Genomic DNA, 15,228 nt, shown 5'->3' with positions numbered 1-15,228 from the left:
TCATTGGAGAGAAGAAACGACAGAAAAATGGATGACAACTATACTGTGCATGTCTGATGATGTCACACTGCACCTAGAAGTGAAGAAGGCCAGCTTCAGATAGGAGCTTCAGTTAGTACTGTGTGACGAAGTGAGAGATGTCAGTCAACTAGTTGGGGTGGAGTTGAGCAGCAGATTGTGAAGCCCACTGATGGAACGCAAACCCCTAAAAGCCCTTGAAGAGCAGGAGATGCAAGGGGGCTATGAATCACTATGAAGGTGGCAAGCAGAGGATGACGCTTGTACAGGGGGAACGCTCCCTGAGCACCATTTGCCTATGGAAAGAAAAAAATTTTCAGAGAAACGCTGGCGAGCAGAATAGAGATAAGTATGAGTAGAAAAGCCGTAATAAAGGTTATTCCGACGTGGTATAGTTAAAAATGTGTTTTGGCAATGATAAACTCCCCAGCTGGTGATATCCCACTTGCTCTCCATTTACAAAAATAAATAATAATAATAATAAATAATAATAAATAATCCTTTATTTCAACAAGTAAGAACCACCCCCAAATAGAAGTCATAAGCAGCTAAAAAGTCCTATGAGTTTCTGGCGTAACTCTCCTAAGCAATGCAAAATAAATAAACTATTCTTACCATGTACCACACACTACAAAATAAAATATGGAGTTTGTACTGTAGGGAACACAACCAACAAGTGGTTGTGGTTTTGCGTATATAAATGTGGCAGGACTGGTTTGTTATTTATTGTGCATGGGTATGAGGGTTACATCCAAAACGCGTAGGCATTTTAAGCTGCTTTTGACTTCTATTCGGGGTTCTTTTTCCATGTTGAAATAAATCATTTTTCTTGCTTCACTATCGGAGCACCGGTTCTTTCAACTGTTACTGCATTGTGAGCACTGTGCTGAGCATTGTTTCTGTGCACCTAAAGTGAGTCTGCAGTTGGTGAACCCTTTCTTCTGCTTTCTCCATTAACAAACAGCAAAATCACTTACTGCATGATGTGAACATTGATAACCCCCTAATGTCTTTTACCCAGCTTGTGTCTGTGGGCCTTGAGGGAGCAGGTGTCTAGGTGGATAGGCTTTGGATGCATATTCATGTGATCCATGACTGCTAAAGGGTTACTCCTATCTCATCAAATCAAGGTCAAGACAGGTATAAATGGCCACAAGTATATAAACAGGCAATTGGGGCTGCTCTATGCTGAGTCTATAACCCCCATAGAGGTGATTGGGAGCTACGGGTGTGCTGCTATTAGTCACCTGTTCCTGTCTTAGCAAGGATTTGGAATAGCTTAAGGTACTCTATGTGGAGCAGAGTGGCTAGTGGCTGTCGTACAGTTACTCATCCCCAATACCATCTGTCCCCATCCCCGCAAGGGACAGTAGTTTTTTACAAGAAGTCAATTTTTGGCAAACCAAAGTACCCATTGGAAAACCACACAAACAAGGGAAGAACATACAAACTCAATGCAGATCTTGCCCTTGGTCAGCTTCGAACCCCAGACCCCAGTGCTGCAAGGCTAACCACTGAGCCACCGTGCTGCTATAGGGTAAGTAAATAGCTAAATCCATCTATCACTATATAAACAAACACAAAAACAATATATAAATACAGAGTACCCAAAAAGTACACAGAATTATGATATATGCTTGTCAAAAAGGGAGTCTTGGTAACAGCAGTAAAATAAGAAAAGAAGAACTATTCCTAGAATTGCATTACCAAGTATATTCAGAAAAGAAGTATGACTTCACTTGAATTGCCTGACAGAATACTGATGAGGAACACAGAAGCCTCCGAATGATCCTTTAAGATGCATTAACTGTTGTAAGAGCAATAGTGATCTCTCCAAATTATTTAGCAAGAAGGAGAAAGTGTATTGAGTTACAAAGTGAATATACAGGTTAGCACCATTAGTCAGATCACCCAGTGATATTGTCATTGAGAAAGCATTTCTCCCAGGAAGCTTCATCACTACTACGAGTTTCAAGGGTTATGCAAATGATGTATAAAACAATACGAAGCATAATACTTACACTAACATGTTACAGCTACATACACATGACCATGATATCATAGTGACTAATTCTTTATGACTCCATACACGTAATACACATAAGGTATTATCAGGGGGACATGCAGGGAAGGGGAGGGGGGCTTTGTATATGGTCTGTGGTGACATTTCTGTGGGAGGGGTGCTTCTTTATTTGTGTTTTTCTACTCATTGTGTGTGTGTATATATATATATATATATATATATATATATGAGATAAGATATTCCTTTAATAGTCCCACAATGGGGAAATTTCAGTGATACAGTTTCATAGATGGTACAGTAGTATATAACAAGAGAGAAAACACATAGAAGCTCATGACAGATAGAGAAATCCTAGGAATCATAGCAACTAAAAAGAAAGAAACAAAGACACACTGCAGGATCATTTAGTTCTCTGTGCGGATTGATGTTAATAATAATAATAATACAGCCAACTGTAGTTGTAGGACACGAGGAGGGGTCACAGCATGTGGCTATACATACCCTCACCGGCCACTTTATTAGGTACACCATGCTAGTAACGGGTTGGACCCCCTTATGCCTTCAGAACTGCCTCAATTCTTCATGGCATAGATTCAACAAGGTGCTGGAAGAATTCCTCAGAGATTTTGGTCCATATTGACATGATGGCATCACACAGTTGCCACAGATTTGTCGGCTGCACATCCATGATGCGAATCTCCCGTTCCACCACATCCCAAAGATGCTCTATTGGATTGAGATCTGGTGACTGTGGAGGCCATTGGAGTACAGTGAACTCATTGTCATGTTCAAGAAACCAGTCTGAGATGATTCCAGCTTTATGACATGGCGCATTATCCTGCTGAAAGTAGCCATCAGATGTTGGGTACATTGTGGTCATAAAGGGATGGACATGGTCAGCAACAATACTCAGGTAGGCTTTGGCGTTGCAACGATGCTCAATTGGTACCAAGGGGCCCAAAGAGTGCCAAGAAAATATTCCCCACACCATGACACCACCACCACCAGCCTGAACCGTTGATACAAGGCAGGATGGATCCATGCTTTCATGTTGTTGACGCCAAATTCTGACCCTACCATCCGAATGTCGCAGCAGAAATCGAGACTCATCAGACCAGCCAACGTTTTTCCAATCTTCAATTGTCCAATTTCGATGAGGTTGTGCAAATTGTAGCCTCAGTTTCCTGTTTTTAGCTGAAAGGAGTGGCACCCGGTGTGGTCTTCTGCTGCTGTAGCCCATCTGCCTCAAAGTTCGACGTACTGTGCGTTCAGAGATGCTCTTCTGGCTACCTTGGTTGTAACGGGTGGCTATTTGAGTCACTGTTGCCTTTCTATCAGCTCGAACCAATCTGGCCATTCTCCTCTGACCTCTGGCATCAACAACGCATTTCCGCCCACAGAACTGCCGCTCACTGGATGTTTTTTCTTTTTCGGACCGTTCTCTGTAAACCCTAGAGATGGTTGTGCGTGAAAATCCCAGTAGATCAGCAGTTTCTGAAATACTCAGACCAGCCCTTCTGGCACCAACAACCATGCCACGTTCAAAGGCACTCAAATCACCTTTCTTCCCCATACTGATGCTCGGTTTGAACTGCAGGAGATTGTCTTGACCATGTCTACATGCCTAAATGCACTGAGTTGCCGCCATGTGATTGGCTGATTAGAAATTAAGTGTTAACGAGAAGTTGGACAGGTGTACCTAATAAAGTGGCCGGTGAGTGTATATGTGTGTGTAAATAAATATATATCTCAAGAAAAAGAGAAAAAATGGGGGGCACTCACCAATCTAGGAAGGTTGCATAAAGCAGTCCTTTATTGTATAAGAAGTAAAATCACATCGCGAGAGGTAATAGCATGAAACATCAAAGGGCAACAGCCATTTCGCGCTCTAAGCGCTTTCTCAAGCCATGTCGATGTGATTTTACTTCTTATACAATAAAGAACTGTTTTATGCAACCTTCCTAGATTGGCGAGTGCCCCCATTTTTTCGCTTTTTCTTGATATGACATTTTTGGCTGAATTTGGGGTGTAGAGCACCAACAGGATAGGAGCTACGGTTTATCCTCTGTAGAAGTTGCCATTTAGTTCAAGCATATAATTAGAGGTCGCAGTGGTGACGCCTGTTTCCTATTTTTCTGCAATTTTTTATTTTTTTATTTTATTACTATGCACTAAAACTATAAAATCTATGTCTTTAGCAAATTTAGTGCTTGGTCATTTGTGTGTGGACTACCTACCATTCCAGCACAATGTTCTTAAATTTAGTTATTTGCCCATATTGTGTTTTGTATCCATTTTATTGGTTCAACAATGCTCTATCCTCCTCACTCTTTATATTAACCCAAAGTAAGAAATCAACACTAAAATTAGCACCTTAATGTTCTCTGTACATAAGAACTATTGATCTGTATTACTGATGTGGATTACTTATACCCGTGTGCACTCACATACTAAATATTTTGAGGAAGTAAACGGCATAGAGGACAGTAATTACACAATGCTCCCGCAATATCCCTACTATAATTAAGATCACCTGATCTTAATATTTGGTATGTTCAATTGGACTTAATCCTGCAACCAGCTTCCAAGTGTAGGTCCACAGCATCAAAGGGCTTGACCAAAGATACTTCACCATTTAAATACAAAGTAGGTGATGCCCTAAAAGTAAACTAAAATTCAACACACTTTTTACCTTAAGAAGGAATAATTGCAGGTTATTTTAAAACCTAGAAAAACAATAAAAGACCACAAATAATGTGTACTTACACAAACACTATGTCTCCCCGTTTTGAGTAAGCTGGAATAGCACTGGCAATGGTGGCAAATCCGTATGAATAAATGATTGCTTCTTCTGTCCTCATAAACTTGGCTAGCCTTTCTTCTAGTTCCAAATGTACATCTGCAAGAAAGATTGCGAAGGGGTTAACTACTGTGGTCAGCTGCATCTTCAATGGAAAAATGTGGCAAACATCTGTGGGCCTTCCATAAAGCAACCTCAACTAAACAGGACCAATGAGAGAGCAGACAAAGCTCTGAAAGGGCTTTATACTGAATCTCCACATTGTGCTTAAAGCATACCTGTTGTTTCATTTGACTTTTCAGGATAAGCTATGTGTGTGTGTAAATAATGTGTAACACTACGTGTATCTGGTCCTTACAACACTTGGTTCCTGTTGTTCATAACAGTTTCCCCTTGGAATACCATATCCCTAGTTTTCATACCTCTCTGAACTGATGGCTGGAGACTGGCTGCTATACACTGCTCACAGCAAGTGGGGGAGGGACCTGCTATATAACTGTCTTACTCAATCAAAACAGCTCATGGACCATGTAGTAAATAAAGAGAGGAAGAAATGGGAGTAAACTGCTTTGGTTATTTCTATTCTGTTGCCTAATCATTTTAAGCCTGGGTTTCTTCTCTGATCTTCCACACTTCCTGCTCACTTTTTTTATTTCCATCTCCATAGACTTCTATATAAATGAGTAATTAGAGTCATGTTACCTAAAGCCATGTCAAGATGGATATGGAAGATCATTTTCAAAGTTAAAGTTGCTTTAGGAGAGGGAGCAGTGAAAAAGTTAGATGAAGAGATACAGGCATGTCTCTCTGGAGATGTATATATATATATATATATATATATATATATATATATATATATATATATATATATATATATATACACACATATACATAGAAAGAACAGTGTATATGACAATATACACATCAGACAATGGTTGACAGAAGGGTCACACTGTTTTCTACCTTTACTGAGTAACCTAAATAACAAAGGTGTTTCCCAACCTAAGCTATAATATAAGAAGTAAGGATGTAGAAGTTAGGTAAATGCCACGCTGGATTCACTACATTGGGAGAGAGGGGTTGACAATTGCTTAATAGGTGGCTAAGCATGTGTGGCCCTCTCCAGTCACATCCATGGGGAAAAAGAGCAGCACACAATTTCAGGGCTATTTTCAGAAGTCCCATAAACGTGAATAAAGAGGGCCAAGCACATATCGTCACACCTTAATTCACAGCAGCAGTGAGATGGAGGGTGGAGGCTTTACTTTATCACGGTGGGTGTGGGTCTCTGGGCTAGGACCAACATCAAGAAAACCCTGCGGATAAGCCATAGAAGAAAAAGATTGGTATACCTCTCTGACTCAGGCAGAGTTCTTGCAGTTCCCTACCATAGAGCAGAAGGTACTTCATGAGCTGCAGTACAGCGCTGTATTACAGATTTATTCTCTCCTAAAAGCAGAGCTGCTGTGAAAATCAGCTCTGTTATACAGCATCCAATGGATCACTAATACAACCAATTAATCTCTGTAAAAATGATGTACTCAGATCTATCACAATCTATTGAGCATACTGTTATTTGGATTTATTTATAATTAAAAGCTTTATTTCATTATTTGAAAAACAGACAACTGATAAGTTAATGTCATGAGGATTTGTAAACTATTTATAATGTAGTCAATGCCACCGTACAGAAAAGTGGGGAAAGACTGCCCTCTCACAGGCAATTGAAGAATTACAGACAAGAAAAATGTAAAAAAAAATTATAAACAAAACCAAACACTAGTATAATAAGTGAGATATCTGCACACACTATTCATTGCTCAGGCCAGAGATAATCAGCTTTATTTTAAAACAGAGCTGACAATTCCTTTGTTGACAATGTCTAGGACACATTTTTGAATGAATGAATACACATATAGAAAGATGATCACTGTACCTCACAGCAGACAGGTTTTTGGTTAAGTTTAGGCCATAATCAATTATAAAGTCCTGATTCAACCACACATGAGCACTGATGCTTCAGGGTGTCCATAGGGCCCCTCTTACGTACAGAATCATATATGGGGCCCAAATCAGGAGATTTAGCTTCAAAGGTATTTATTGAATGAGGTCAAAAACAGAACATAAGAGAAAATATAACACCCAGTTCAAAAGGCAGAATAAAATCCATTTCTTGATGTATTCACTGGGAGACACAGCACCACGGATATAGACCCAAAAACTAGAAGGCCGACACTAGGAGTATCAAAAAACTGTTGGCTCTGCCTCTGTTATACTCTCTCACCAACAGTGTGCTAGTCAGTTTGTAGAGCAGCAGTTGGAGAGAAAATCAAAAATCAAAATAGAACACCAAACCAACACCACCACCATGTCCTGAACTCAAAAAAGAAGCAAATCAGCTCAGGCAGGACCAACATTAAAAACATGGGTGGGATTTGTGTTCCCCAGTGAATATAACGAGAAAAGGATTTTACGAAGATTACAAAAAGGAGGCTGGCAGGACAGGGCAGTCAGCTTGGAGACCCTGCGGATGGTGGTAATGGCCACCAGGAAGGCGACCTTCCAAAACAGCCGCCCTTGAGACAGAAGGTCGACCTGCAGAGGAAGAGGGCCTCAGGGAAGAGCCAGCTGCTACAAAGGCCACCTTGGCGAGAGAGTCCAGCATCTTGTCCGAAAGATTGCTGAGAGATGCGGAGTCCACTAAAGGCAGAATAGTAGCCTTGGAGGAGCCTAGCTATCGCAGGGTCCACCACAGGAGGCTCTGACCACTCGGAGACACACTGTTCTGGGAAGGGAAAGAGAATGTCTACCTTCCTAGTGGAAGACAAGGTAAGGTCCGGGTGAAGTTATTGCTCCTTCAAGATGTGGTGAAACACCCCATGACTGATACGTGCGTATCACATTGAAAGCAATAGGTAAAAAAGCCTCCCATTGATTTCAATGGGTAGCGTGTGTATAACGGCACCCATTTAAGTCAATGGGATCTGTTTTTTACGCTGCTCACTGAACGAATTTTACGTTCAGAACGAGCAAGCGTAAACTCTATGTGAAGGCTCCCTTAAAAGGGGTTTTCCGGGCAAGAAAACTTTTTTCTTTAAAAAAAAAAGGTCTGTTGGGGTAGGTTAGGTTTATAAGTGCACCCACATACCTTTAGCAGTGTTTTGAGGGATTTCTGAATTTCTCTGAATTTCTTTACATGGGAGTTTCCTGCTGTCTTAGCCTACAAGCAACATGATGCATTGCTCTTCATTCAGATGCCCCCTCGCTTTCTCTCTTTCACTGCGTCCCTAGCTAACCCACAGACTAATAGCCCAACGTACTTAACTAACTCAGTCTTCCACCCCTCTCTACACCGTCATACTTACCTGTTTTCCTTCCTGGAGATAACCTTCTCCTGTGCAGCAGTCTCATTTTCTTTTGACGTCTGCCCATGTCTGTGCACGAGAAGAGGCGCCATCCCCTGAGGGAAGTGACACTTTGTGCCCATAAGAAGAGGACATGAGGACAGTTAAGTATGATGGGGTGAGGGGTTTAGTACTGGTGATGTTCATTTTCCGAAAACAGGGAAACCAAACATCACCAGAAAATGTGCCTGCCAGTGATATGATTAATCATACTTTTTTTTTTTTGTAAGTTAGATGGGGAGGGTGTTTAGTTTAGGGTTAAATTTTCATTTTATCCTGGACAACCCATTTAAGCCTAAGAACAAAAACTGTGGCAGATAATAGAAATGACTGCCCTAAAAGTCTTTGCCTCATTCTGTGAACAGTAACTGAGAAGAGATTGGCCAGGTCTTTAACCCTTTCACTGCCAGGCACATAGCTATACGTGCTCCCAAGGTGGCACTTCAGTAGCCGAGGACGTAGTTACTACGTCCTCCCTACTAATGCCGATATCTCTGGACTGCATCAACATATCTTGATGCTTTAAAATGCATTTTAAAGAAGAGAATCTCATCTTTAAAATGATACCAGGAACTTGATGATTTTACTTACAGTTTTGGAGCGATTCACTGTTGAAAACACTATTTGGCATTGAGATCCAACTGCAGATCTCAATTCCCGACAGCGATTCACTGTTGAAACGCTGTCGGGAATTGCATTCTGAGGCTTGAAAAAGCGCAAGTAGTAGCGTGAAACGGCTGTTGCCTTTCTTGCCATTGATGCTGTACTTCCCTCCCGAGAAGATTCTGTTTTTAAAGATGTGATACCCTAATAAAGGAAGTTTCTTCTATGAAGATGAGCCTCTTTGTGGGTGAGTGCCCTTCCTACTTTCCTCTTTTTTGCTACTGTACATATAGTATATTTACACATTTGTATATGAATGTGAGATGAGAACATGAGTTTTAGGTGCAAATATGTGTTTTAGCGTATTTTTTCAAAAAACTATTTGTGTTGGTTGCAAAGTTGCATGAAGGTGGATGTGGCTATCGATGACCCATTAAGACATTTGTAATCTTCAGGTTGTCTACTTTCAAAAAATATATAGGGTTTAGGGGTTCACTTACTTTTTATGGTGTGTAATCCCTACATTTTATAGGATGATACTTTTTTAACATTTCCAGCTTCAAAGCAGATTTTTGTTCCTTCCAGTTCTAGCAATTTTCTGAAGACACGTGCATGCGGGTTCAGGCCATAGTGATATGTATGAACTCTGCACATGTTGAACTCTTATTTTTAGGAGGTTTGGTGCATTTAATTTTTTGTTTGGTTTCCACTTTTAACAACTAATATACATGTATTTGCATTTTTTCATAAAACATTCACTTTAAATCAAAATTGCATGAAGGTGCCTGTTCATATAAAGTACCAAGTGGCCTTCTGACAATGCTGCAGGTGTCTACTTTAAGAAAATATATAGGTATGGGGGGGTTGGATGCTTTTTTAATGTTGCAATTTAGGTTTGATTTGTCCATCTCAAAACTGTGAAAATTGCTCTGGCCACTGGAGGTGCAAAATTTCCAGAGACCCTTGGCAGCGAAAAGGTTAAAGGGGTTGGCCCATGAAAAGCATCCTATCTATACTGCTAGTTTGTGTAGATTTAAGACATTTCCTAAATACATTGCTTTATCAAAACTGCTTTGTTTGGCTGCTATCTTAATTTATTCACTTCATTGTTGACACTGCGTTTCTATGGCCACTGGGCTTATCTGCTCAGTTCCCAAGTGACTAGCTGCCTGCTCTCAGGTGGGGAGGGAGGGGCTGAGTGCTGGCAGCAGCTCTGAGCGGTGTGTGTCTAACCAGCAATGGAGCTCCTCAGATGGGGGAGGTGAGAGCTCCGGGATTACTGTGCTATCTATCTTCAGCTTTTCCACTTATCAGCCGGTTTAATTGAATTTGATAAGGGCTGAGATAAGGAGTCATTTAGCTCTGTATGTAATGCAACCTGACTCAAATCCAGCTCTGCTACATCAGCTTCTACATCAGCTTTATACTGTGGTAATGCATTTACAACCAATCCCTCATTACTGACTGCAAACATAGCAGATAGCAGAGCAAGTGAAACCCCGCCCACCAATGTGCCAAGAAATCCAGGAAGTGAACACAGCACAGAGCCTGCAGAACAAGAGTTATGGGATACCCCTTTAAAGAAAAGGGGCACAGGTCTTATGATGGATTTTCAAAGGCAGCCCCAAAAGGGTGACCTGCCAACTGCCTTTGATAAAGGCTGTGCAACAGCCAATCCATTGAGATGGAGTTAAGGTGGTATCAAGGTCCCGTTACTAAGCTGCCATAAAGTGCAATTTAAAGGGGCTCTATCAGCAAAATTTTGTTGTACGAACCCCACATATGCGTGAATAGCCTTTAAAAAGGCTATTCAGGCACCGCTAATCTTATTTTAAACCCCCGTCCTGTTTTAAAATAAAACTATAAAAACATAGGTAAATCATACCTGAACGTGCACCCTGGGCGGTGATGCACGATTCGACGTAGTCTTCTGGCACGCCTACCTCTTCTTTCTTCTTCTTTTAGCAACGCACGCCGCTCTTGGCTCTTCCCCAGCTCCACCTACATCTTCTTCCAGCGGTTCAAATCTGATTGGTTGAAATCTGGTGCGTGTGCAGTAGCGCTCCCTCCGGACCTACTATGCACACTCCAGCAGCACTGCCATTGAGAAAAATGGCGCCAGAGTGTGTGCAGTAGCTCCGGAGGGAGCGCTACTGCGCACGCGCCAGATTTCAACCAATTGGATTTGAACAGCCGGAAGAAGATGAAGATGGAGCCGAGGAAGAGCCAGGACCAGAGGGCGTCACTGCAAGAAGAAAGAGGAGGTAGGCGTGCCAGAAGATGACGTCGGATCATGCATCACCGCCCAGGGTGCACGTTCAGGTATGATTTACCTATATGTTTATATAGCTTTATTTTAAAACGGGACAGGAGTTTAAAACAAGATTAGCGGGCCTGAATAGCATTTTTAAGGCTATTCACGCATATGTGGGGCTCATATAGCAAAATTTTGCTGATAGAGCCCCTTTAACTTCAGGGGGAGGGAAATTCAGTATATTGTATATAAAAGAGAGCACCTATCCATCGCTCTATACAGAAAGTCTCTCAAAGCTGGTGGAGGAAATTTCCAGATTAAGTGAAGTGAGAGAACGTAAGAAGTGAAAGACATGGTTAGTCATGATATTTAGCTGGTACAGATTTGCATTGCACAAACTTCAATGAACATCACTGCATTGTGCAGACTTTTCTTGGTTTTATTTTACTTGAGCCTCATTGTTTTACTTTTATTTACATGTAACGAATCTGTGAAGAAACTACATTTGTCATGATGCATCTGCCTGCTCTCACTTTTGTGTTTTTGCTGCACACAGGGGCATCAAGGCATCATGTGATCTCAGATGTGGGAGGGGAAAGTAGAGAAGGGAGGGGTCCAATAAGAGTGATGACTCATGGTAAATGTAGTTTGTTCACAGGTTCACTACATGTAATTAACAGTGATACATGAAGTCTCAAGTAAAATAAAGGCAGGAAAAGGCTGCACAAGGAAACCGTTTTCAGCACTGCAGTAGATATATTTGCAGATACTTGCAAGCTTTTTGGAAGCCAGATAACCCCTTTAACTTAAATGAATAATTTACTTACCAAAGGTACCATAAAACCCTCGTGGACCACAAGTTCCAACACCATACTTTTTAAGTGACGCCAATGCTGCAGCCTGCAAGATATGGGAAGAAAAACCTACAAGATTAACTCCTAGGTGACGAGTGCCATACTATAAAACTGAAATATTATTTAGCCTGCACAGCAAAAAATAAAAATGGAAAAAAAAACGGCGGAAACCATGATTTTTTTTTGTCATCACACCTTGCAAACAATGCTTAGGGGATTCTATTTTACTGTTACATTAGAGGCTCTGCAAACATGACATGGAGTCCAGATATGAAACATTTAAATCTGCACTCCAAAAGCCACTCCTTCACATTTATGCCCTACTATGTGCCCAAAATGAAGTTTATACCCACACATGACAATATTGTACCCAGGATAACGTACTTAATGTCATACGTCGCTATAAACTGCTATATGAGTGCACAGTTGGTCAAAGAAGGGAAGGAATACCCCCCACATGATATGATGTCATCTCATTCTAACTTTATAGGTCCAAGCTCCATCCACATGTTAAAGGACACTACTAGTAATGGCTCATAAAGTTAAGGTTTCTTTTTTTTTTTTTTTAAATGTACATTTTTTTTCCCCCCCTATCAGTATGTCTTTGGAATATGGGATGGAAATCCATACAAACACGGGGAGAGCATACAAACTCCTTGCAGATGGTTTTTTGCCTTGGTGGGATTTGAACACCAGGACCCCAGCGCTGCAAGGCTGCAGTGCTAAGCACTGAGCCACCGTGTTGCCCCCAAAGTTTTAAGTTTGTGTAATGACAGTAACCTCTATTACAAAAGTGTCTGACTTCTGTATAAGCAATGCCTCTCCTGCTACCTCTTGTGTCACCCCCTCTACCTCATAGATTGTAAGCTCTTGTGAGCAGGGCCCTCAGTCCCATTGTGTGAAATGACTTTTTTGTAACTTTTTGTAACGGAATACGTTGGCGCTATATAAATAAAATTATTATTATTATTTGTTTTTTTGGAGCACAGATTTAGACTGTTCGGTTTTTGGACATCATGACACTTTGGCCTGGCCCATGTCATCAGGGATCACCTCCTGCCATCCCATGTACCAGAAGCAGCACAGTTTTCCAGATAAGTGGCGGTGTCCCCTCCTATATTCCTGGGAGTGAGCTGTTGGCGCTTTATAAGGTGGTAGGAATGTAAAACAAACTGCCACTGCCAAAATGAATATCTAGTCTGAGAGACAGGTTGTTTTTTTTGTTCTCCTCTGGATTGTTGTTTATTATAGGTGGGTAACTATTTGATTACCCAATATGGCAGTCTTTTTGTATTCCAGCCACCTGGTGGTTGTGATGTATGACTGACCCATCATTAAGGGCCTTCTACTAGCTTTTTTAGCAGTTGAGTTAGGTCCCCTGATGATTAGTTTAAACACACCATGTCTAATGGCTTTATTATGTGTTGTCTTTTATCTTAATTGGGACTATTTTATCTTGTTACTTGTTTATTTAAATAAATATTAAGTTTGACATTTATTCATCAGTGCTTTATACACATAAGGGCTCGTTCACATCTGCGCCCGGTCTCCATTCATACAGGTTTCCGTTTCCTGCACAAAACAGAGCAGGCGATGGAAAGCTGCAGGACTCTTTCAAACCCATTCATTTGAATGGGTTTGAAAGGTGTCCGGCTGTGAGCGCCGGTGAGCGTTTTATGCACTCCGTAGCGAAACCGTTTTTTTTTTTTTTTTTTTTTTAAACGGACACAGAGTCGGACATGCAGTACTCTGTGTCCAGTTTTTTAAAAAAAATGGTTTCACTGCGGAGAGCATAAAACGCTCACTGGCGCTCACAGTCGGACTTGGCATGACAGGTTTTCGTCTTCTGCATGCAGAAGATGGAAACCTGAAAACGGAGATCGAACGCTGGTGTGAACCCAGCGTTAGATGATTTGTGCATTCAACACCAGTCATTTAAATGTATGCATCTACAATATGGTAATTTTGATTGGAAGTAATGTCACAAAGGCACAATTGGATGAAACCTAGTTTGAATTGCAAGGCCGGTTACTATAACAAACAGATTACTTCAGAAGACTTTACACATGCCACAGAGTCTTGTTCCTTGTCTTTTTGGAGCTGAAAATCAATTTTCCCTACCCCCAACAGGCTTACTTCAGAACAGACAATAAAAGGAGAGATCCCAAGTTTGGGGGATCATAGACAAATTTTACCTTAACAAGGGCTAAAAATATTATTGATCTATCCTAAGGATAGGTCATCAATACCAGATTGATGGGGGTCTGACGCCCAGCGTCCTCATCGATCAGCTGATTTCAGCAGTTGATTCAAAACAAATAGAACAGGAAGCAGACAGCTCTATCATGGAACTGCAGATAAGTTCCCATTCATTTGAATGGGACCCTAAGCTGCAATGATTCAATTTTTCCCCTGCACAGCACAGAGCTGTCTGCTTTCCATTCGATTCTCTGTGTGAGCTCCTGAGACCAGCTAATCATGGGGGGTGCTGGGTGCTAGACCTATATATTTCTGATATTCATGTCCCATCTCTAGGATAGGACATCAATATTTTTAGCCTGGAAAGCCTCTTTAAATTTGAGCTTGCAGACACTGTATGTTCAACCATTATAGAATTTAAGACAGACATTGTGGAGATGTTCGTAAGTGTTACAACCAGTAAAATAAAAAGAAAGCAAGCTGCATAAGATTCTGCATAATCAGTACCATAACTTTACTCTTGTCAATTACATAAAAACCAGGAGTACAAGGAAAATGTTAGCACTATTTTATATAATGTCCATACTGTATAAGCACAATAGGGATTGCACCAACCTTAACTCTTTCATTATCAAGAAGGCCAAGGAAATTAAATGACGAAAAGTTGATACATTCTTTCCCATTGACAACAATCTTGTGGCTTGGAGGACTGAAAGACAAAAAAAAATATATTTATTATATAATCATTATCATCTGTGCAGCCCACTCAATTCCCTTCACACCAAATTAACTCAGCGAAGTATTTATGGACTGAAGCACAGTAATGCTGAAACAGAAAATACCCATCCATAAACTGCTGCCACAAACTTGAAAGCACACAACTGTCCAAATGTCTTTGTATTCTGTAACATTAACTTTCACTGGAAACAAGGACTCAAACCCTGAGAAAGTTCCATTCCATCAGAACAGTAAACACTATAGGGTAGATTTACTAATACAGTGCAAACTTAATTAAATAATCTGATTCGGGAAGATTAATTTGGTGCAACTTTAGACTGTCTAGTCTTTTGAAC

The 15,228-nt window shown here is 40.9% G+C and overlaps 1 protein-coding gene across 2 annotated transcripts in view; it reads right to left on the bottom strand.

Annotated features, from left to right (window-relative positions):
• Positions 1-15,228, bottom strand: part of SPTLC1 (serine palmitoyltransferase long chain base subunit 1) — a 55,022-nt gene that overhangs the window by 27,284 nt on the left and 12,510 nt on the right. For both annotated transcript variants that reach the window (XM_075277132.1, XM_075277122.1), the window contains exons 4-6: positions 14,771-14,864; positions 11,930-12,002; positions 4,808-4,940 (exon numbers count right to left, since the gene is read on the bottom strand). In XM_075277132.1, the coding sequence (XP_075133233.1) occupies positions 4,808-4,940; positions 11,930-12,002; positions 14,771-14,864 (300 nt within the window). The remainder of the gene's footprint in view (positions 1-4,807; positions 4,941-11,929; positions 12,003-14,770; positions 14,865-15,228) is intronic.

Source organism: Leptodactylus fuscus, chromosome 1, assembly GCF_031893055.1.
Source record: "Leptodactylus fuscus isolate aLepFus1 chromosome 1, aLepFus1.hap2, whole genome shotgun sequence".
In the NCBI taxonomy this organism is placed as follows: domain Eukaryota; kingdom Metazoa; phylum Chordata; class Amphibia; order Anura; family Leptodactylidae; genus Leptodactylus; species Leptodactylus fuscus.
The sequence above is the reverse complement of the archived record's forward strand: the minus strand, read 5'-3'. Positions and strand labels throughout refer to the sequence as shown.